The sequence below is a fragment of the Vicia villosa genome, linkage group LG2, assembly GCF_029867415.1.
Source record: "Vicia villosa cultivar HV-30 ecotype Madison, WI linkage group LG2, Vvil1.0, whole genome shotgun sequence".
NCBI classification, from domain to species: domain Eukaryota; kingdom Viridiplantae; phylum Streptophyta; class Magnoliopsida; order Fabales; family Fabaceae; genus Vicia; species Vicia villosa.
This window is the reverse complement of record NC_081181.1, coordinates 111435945-111443335: the sequence shown is the minus strand read 5'-3', so window position 1 is coordinate 111443335 and position 7391 is coordinate 111435945. Positions and strand designations below refer to the sequence as shown.

The 7391-nt window shown below is 34.5% G+C and overlaps 1 protein-coding gene across 5 annotated transcripts; it reads left to right on the top strand.

Annotated features, from left to right (window-relative positions):
* The first annotated feature begins 3575 nt into the window (after positions 1-3575).
* On the top strand, positions 3576-7145 carry LOC131651796 (uncharacterized). Of its 5 annotated transcripts, none has more exons than XM_058921498.1 (7): positions 3588-3733; positions 3839-3927; positions 4065-4303; positions 4388-4527; positions 6478-6636; positions 6722-6781; positions 6883-7145. In XM_058921498.1, exons 3-7 carry the CDS (start codon positions 4126-4128, stop codon positions 7057-7059), a joined length of 714 nt encoding a protein of 237 aa, XP_058777481.1. In that variant the 5' UTR covers positions 3588-3733; positions 3839-3927; positions 4065-4125; the 3' UTR covers positions 7060-7145. The 5 variants fall into 5 exon arrangements, with proteins under 5 accessions (XP_058777482.1, XP_058777478.1, XP_058777481.1 ...); XM_058921497.1 differs by having other exon boundaries at positions 3839-3987; XM_058921496.1 differs by having other exon boundaries at positions 3799-3987.
* The last annotated feature ends 246 nt before the right edge of the window (positions 7146-7391 follow it).

The following is a 7391-nucleotide window of genomic DNA, read 5'->3' as shown; positions in this document are numbered from 1 at the left end:
CATGGTGTAGAATGAGAATGATTTGTTGTGATTTATAGTGTAACTTAATGTTGTTGTTGTAACGCCCATTAATTTTATTAAATTATTTAATTAATTGATTGTGAATTATTTGGTGAAATTGTGCTTTATTTGTGAATTTGTGTTGTTAGAGGGGTGTATTTCTAAAAGTGTAGAAACATGAGGGTGTGGCTAGACATTAGAGTTTATGCTATTTTATTATACGGTTGAATAATAATAATAATAATAATAATAATAATAATAATAATAATAATAATAATAATAATAATAGAATAAATGATTAAATAAGTAATTGGGCCTATGCTGTGTTAGCATACGAAATAGTGGGGGTGTTGTTTGTTAAGTCCATTAGTGAGATAGAAGTTAGTAAGGGGTTAACAAAAATAAGAGAGAAAAGAGAATTGGGAATAGAGAATTTGGAGAGAACGTGAAAAGAGAAGTTTATCCTGAAAGAGGAGAAGTGACACAAAGAGGCTAGGACAAGGAATTCATTGAGAGAGTAGAGAATCATCAATCCAAGGTAAGGGTGAGGTTCTAACTCTATAAGGTTATGTATGATGATTGATATGTAGGAATGGGGTTTTGGTTTTATGTTGATATTCTTAGGTTTTGAATATGAATTCCATGAAATTGATAAATTGATGCATGTTTGATGATGATTCTTGTTGCTATGTGTTGTATATGTGTTGTTTGTCTTATATTATATAAAATTCGGTCTTGTTGGTTTTCATGAAATTTCGTATTTTTACCAGAAATTTGGTGTCGAAAGTGACATCGTAGAATTGCGTTTTATGATCCAAATAGATGTTATATGAATAGAGGAACATGAATATATGATTATCTCGTAAAATTGAACCGTCTAAGATGGACTTTTAGTGGAAAAAAAGGCTTAGGCAATAACTGGCCGTAGCATAATTTTTCTGCATAATCGATGATTCGTTTAGCAAGCCAATGGCGCTTAGCGAGCTCTGGTATAAAAAGTTTTATATTTTCAAAAACTGAATCGGGTCTTGGACAATAGTGATTCATCGTGAGTTTTAGTGAATTTTCCAGAATTTACTGGAGCCGTTTGAATGGTCTTTGAGCCGAGTTTTGATGAAAACCGAATACTTGGATTTTCTATGTTTATGCATTAGAATGGTTGATTGTTTGAGAAAGACATTTGTATCTTGTTTTCTAACTGTTGTTTATGATTGTATGATGTGGTTTTGCGATGACGATAAGGTGATGACCTATATTGGCGTTTGTAGAAGGATTATGCCTTGTGTTTGCATAATTATTATTGTTGCATGTCGTGTCGCATACATTGAATCGTTGAGGGCTTATGCTCTATTGTTGGTCTGGATTGCCAATTACGTTGAAGGCTTATGCCTTGTTGCTGCCTCTATTTATTGATATTATGTTGGGGGCTTATGCCCTGTTGGTACCACATGCATTTGTGTTGATGTTGGTCTCATTGCATTTTAAAACCAATTATGTGATAATGAGTTTTTTGTTGTTGAATAATTGTATACTACTTGTTGATGGACGATAATGATGCTTTGTGAAGCTGATGAAATATGTATGACTTTATTCTTCATATACTTGTTATCATACGTTTCTTTATATTGTTATGATATCGCACCCATTCTGTTTGAATGATACCCCTATATTGGTAATGTGCAGGTGATCAGGAGTGAAGGATGTTTACCTTCCGTTAGTTCGAGTCGGTGTCGTTGCTCTGATACGTAGCACTAGGGGGGATGAACTCTATTTGTTTTCTTTGTTGGATTTAATTTGACTGTTGAAGCCTTTGAATATTGATGTTGGCATTTCTTGAACTAGTTGCTATGTTGGTTTCTAATTGAATTATGAATACTTTCCGTTGCGTAATAAAAGTTGTTTTGAAGACTATGTTGTTTTGATCGGTTCATCTGACTTAATGTGTTATGTATCCATTAATATTGCAAGAAAATATTTATGTTATGAAGAAATGTGAAATCCTAGTTTTGTGATGAATGTTTGAATTGAAATTCTATTACTCTGATTTTATTATTATTCGCCGGGGTAAATTAGGGTGCTACATTTGTTTTGTGCTTTATATCTACCATCACATTCTTTACACCGTTAATATATTAAAGTTTTTTCTCATCCTTTTTCTTGTTGTTTTTCTGCTGCTTGTACTAAATTGTACATATATTCAGGAGGAGTGACTTGTTGATGTGAGTTTGAAGATGGTTGCATGCTTATCTTTGTTTATTTAGTTATCGTTATTTTTAGCTGGTTTAATACTCTGGTCTATAATATCGAGACAAGGCGATTTATTTTGTTTTGAGTTAAGAATTGAATCATGTCATTTGATTTGAACACTTCACTGTTATTTTAAAATGTTTGAAAAGTATGTTTGTTTTGTCGATAAACATCCTAAATTGTTGTTAATCCTTTTAAATTAAGTTTAGGGATTTAGGATATTAAACGAAACGGGCCATGATTTTAGGTTCGCACCCTCTAATATGTCTGCCCCACCCTGCCTCATTTATTTGCTTGCTTTTACAGACACGAGCATTATCATGAGAATTTACAATTTTTAAGCTTAAAAGGTGCAATGTCTGCAGGCCCGCCCCACCTCATACTCATTTTTGCGGTACGGGATAAATTTTTAGGTCTACATCCTCAAAAAATCACGTCAGTCCCTTTTTTACGGGCTTTTACAAAATAGACCTAAACGGAACGGGCGTGCCCGTTTACTACTCCTTAGCATACTTAAGGATGCAAGTCTAAAACTTTACCCCGTCCCGCACTAAAAGTGAAGGCGGGGCGAGATAGACTCGGTGACACTGCTTCTTTTAGAACTAAAGTAAAATAAAAAATCACATAAATACATATGCTAGTAAATATTTGTAAACAAATTGGGGGCGAACTGTTTAATCACCCCTAGATAAAGGCTATATAAAATACCAAAATCATTCTAGAATGTTTGATGAAAAGTATTTATGGAAATATTATAAAATTATATTATAATATAAAAAATAGATAGATAGATGAGAAAAAACTCTTTAAAAGATGTTGAAATCTTTCTTTTGAGTTTATTTTATAAAAAACATTATCATATTATATAATAGACGATATATAAATATAAATATGAATAGAAATATCGAATACAAATGATGGTAAGTATATTTTTATTAGATAAAAAATATATTTAATTTTTACAAAATAAAATATATTAATTATTGTATATTTTATTTTGGGTTAAATAGATTTAAAGTCTCTCTAAAGTTATACATTTTTATTTTTTTGTCTTTCTGAAAAATTTCGCTAAAAAATCATCCCTCTAAAATTTTTAATTTTAACTTTTAGTCCCTCCTGCTAAAATTTTCGCTAATTCAGTAGTAAACTGTCGCTAATTCAATCGCTAAATTAAAGAGAGACTAAAAGTCAAAATTCTTAATAAAAGGATGATTTTTTTTTTCAATTTTTTTTAAAGAAACTAAAAATAAAAATGTCTAACTTTTAAAAGACTTTAATAACAAAACAAAAAATACAATTAAAATCTACTATATTTTTTAGAGAAAAATTCAGATGAGATTGTGATCCAAGCCCAAAACACTTCAGGCCCAGTTTGCCATTTGCAGGTTGAGTCGAACTGAACTCATCTCGCCGGAAAACGAAAGGCTCACCGGTAACCGCTACGGAGTTTCTCATCGGAATTCAAAACAGTGAGAATCAATCACAGGTTTAAATCTCTCCCTTTCGTTTTGAATTTCACTTTCCCTTTCCTGTAACTCGCGTGATTATTAGATTCCACCGTGATTTCTGGCCACGATTGCCGCTCCATCAGAAGTAATCGCATCGGAGAATCGGATCGCATAGGACTGTGCAATAATCATGTTTTAACTTCAGATTCTTCCCTTAGACGAGTCTCCCTATGTAAAATCTAGTCTTTGATGCAGCATATTCATTCTAACAACACATCACTTTCGCATATAGGTAGTTATTTATTCCCCTGTGAGTATAAACACATGCATATGAAACTAACTATTTCCGCTCATTGATTTTTTTTCTAGAGTTTTGTGGCGAAGATGTACTTGTAGCTCCAACTGAAAATCTTGAAACTGTTAGTCTCTGATGGAAAAAGCCAATGCCTGCTGCTTCTCTAGTGTATCTTCCACTGCGATTCTTTCAAGTGTTGCTTTTGTTGTCGTCTTGATCTTTGTCCGCATCCTTCATGTCATATATTGTAGTGGAAGGCCCTTGAGCAAAAGAGCATCAAAACCTGTTAGTACTCTTATTATTTTAGGATCAGGTTTGAGATTGTCTTCCTTCTTTTTCATCCATATCAAAACATTTTATGGCAATTCTGCAAAATTTAGTTTTACTTATATTGTAGGGGGTCATACTGCGGAGATGCTTAATCTATTGGCTGTGTTACAAAAAGATAGGTTTAATCCGAGATTCTACATTGCTGCTGCTACTGATAATATGAGTCTTCAAAAAGCTATGTTGTTGGAGAACTCCTTGGCATCTGAGGTACTGTTCTGACTTCTGAGTACTTGTCTCTGCAAGTACCTTTTATCTAATGAGTCATGTTCTTCCTTGCCGTTATCATTATTATTGTTGTTGTTGTTGTTGTTGTTGTTGTTTATAGTATGGGGGTTGGGGATTCTGCAATATTGAGTAATTGGTTACTAGGTTGGTGCACTTTTGTTGCAATATATGCCATATGGATCCATTATTAACGGTGTATGATTTATTTTAACAGGGTTTGTGTATGTTAGTTACTGGAGCAATATATGTTCATCATTTTTATGTCTTACATTGCATTCCCCATGGAAATCTTTTTGTTGGATAATATATTTATATAGGTTCAAGTTTGGATGAGAGAAGAATTAAACTTGACTGATGATTATATACACGGACACGACTATTAATGATTCACCAATTGATGCCTGAATAACAAAATTCGAGGGAATGATATTGCTCCCTAGTCCCGTATAGGTTTCTTGCAGGAGTGTAGTAATTATTTGGCTGATATCAACCGTGTCAGAAATTATCATCAAATAATAAATTTTTATCCAAGTCAGTGTTTTCTGTATAGTACCAATAGTTTATGTTTCTGCCATTCTGACAGCAAATCTTGAAACTTGTGCAATTGAAAATCTTGAAACTTTCCAATTGCAGACTTGGAGATTGGAGATAAAGTATTTATTTCAATGAAACTTTATAATAGAACAGTTATGAATACAAGAGTTGTAAATGAAATGGTGAATGAATATTGATAAATGGAATAGTGAGTACAATGAGGCAAATAGGAAATCTGATAGTATTTAACTAACTATCAGCCTAGCCAAGTGGCTCCTATCAGCTGAGAATCAATCTCTGCGATCCCTTTCTCTTCTAATAACAGAATACCCAGCTGTCCCCCGCCACTCATCATTATTCTCTTTATAACTAACTCCCACACCTCACAATTCACGTACTCTTTCAATCCTTGTGTGCCGCCTCATCGTTCTTATTTGTCACACGCTTCCTGTAGTATACCTTCCCACACCTTAGGCCTTATGTTTGCATCTACAGTGGGTTCCCCTGCCCTGATCAGGGTCAGCAGGCCCATTCCTAACAGTACCCCCCATATAGAACCAGCCTTGTCTTCAAGGCTGAACTCAGGGAATTGGCCTCAAAGAATGTCATCATCCTCCCACGTGACATCCTCTACAGTGTTCCGTTTCCTCTTGATCAAACTCTGTCGTCTCTCGCCTCCATCTTTGGTAATTGTTCACTGTCCCATTGCTTGTTTTGGTTCTGTCACCAAGTTTTCTTGCACTTCACTTCTTTTATCTGCATATTTCTTCATTTGTGCTTGAGCCCTTGTTAAATGCAACTTGAGTTAATTAATAGCTTCACCCCTTTCATTCAATTCCATGGCCACTGCTGCAAATTTAGTCTTGTTACTGAGGAATCGTGTCAGATTCGGAGGTTGTCTCCCATACACAACAGAGAAAGGGGTTTGCCCTGTCGGCACGTGAAATGTGGTATTATACCAATACATGGCCCAATGGACCCAATGAGCCTAATAGCGCGGCTGATCGGATGCAAAACAACAAGGGTCACCAAACACATGTTCACTTCCTCTGTTTGTCCATCGGTCTTTGGGTGATACGCGGAGCTCATCTTCAACCGTGTCTCTTGTAACCGGGAGATTTCCTTCCAAAAATGACTCACAAACAGAGGGTCCCAATCACTGATTATGGTCCTAGTAACCCCATTAAGCCTACCAATTTCCTTGATAATCAATTCAGCCACTAAGAGTTGGCTGTATAAGGGTGCTTCAGCAACACGAAATGTCCGTATTTGGACAATCTGTCCACTACAACTAAGACAGCGTTGTCAACATATTCTGAATTTTTGTGAATAGTCTAATAGTTTCTGAATTTTTCCTCTGCTTGTCAACATTGGTTTGCAGATTCTGATCAGAAATAGATTTTAATGCAGAGTGGAACAGACGTTGCTAATACTGCAAAGTTCATGAAGATTTATCGAAGTAGGGAAGTTGGTCAATCATATATAACCTCTGTTTGGACAACTTTAATTGCTATAGTCCATGCATTATGGCTTATGATTAAAATAAGGCCTGAAGTGGTACCATGTCTATCCTTATTTGTTTACATTAATAAGTGGTGTGAATTTGTTAGACTTTTAATGGCATTGTATTGCTACTATCCAGATACTTTGCAATGGACCTGGAACTTGCATTCCCCTTTGTGCTATTGCCTTTATATTTAAGGTTCATTTTTTCTCCATTCATATGTTATCTTTTGCATAATTCCATTTATATCCAATTCATTTGATAACTTGTGATGTTAAGTGTGTTTAACTTTTGCATAGGTACTTGGAATCAGATGGTCCTCGATTTTCTACGTTGAGAGTATCGCAAGAGTGAAAAGGCTCTCCTTGAGTGGCTTGCTCCTGTACAAGTTGTGGATGGCTGATCAAATTTTTGTTCAATGGCCACAGTTGCAACGACAATATCCCCGAGCTACCTACGTTGGTAGACTCATGTAATCAATTGATAGATTTGTATTCTGTAATCAACAAACTTCAAGTTTTGCTTATAATATTTCTATAAAGCAAGATATTCAGAGCTTTAATTGTTTGCATAACAGGATAAGTTCATATAAGTGAACTCTTTAGTCGTTTTTCATGTTCAATTTTATCTTTTACAAGATGCGATAACTACAAAAAGAAACAATTTTATCATTTACAAGATGCTATTCAACTTCAATTTTATGCTTCTGCTTTGTGTTACTTGGAAACACCCCAACAACTTTTATCATTTACAAGATGCTATTTAACTACAAAAGAAACAAACTGTCATATCAAAGCAGCATTTTAGT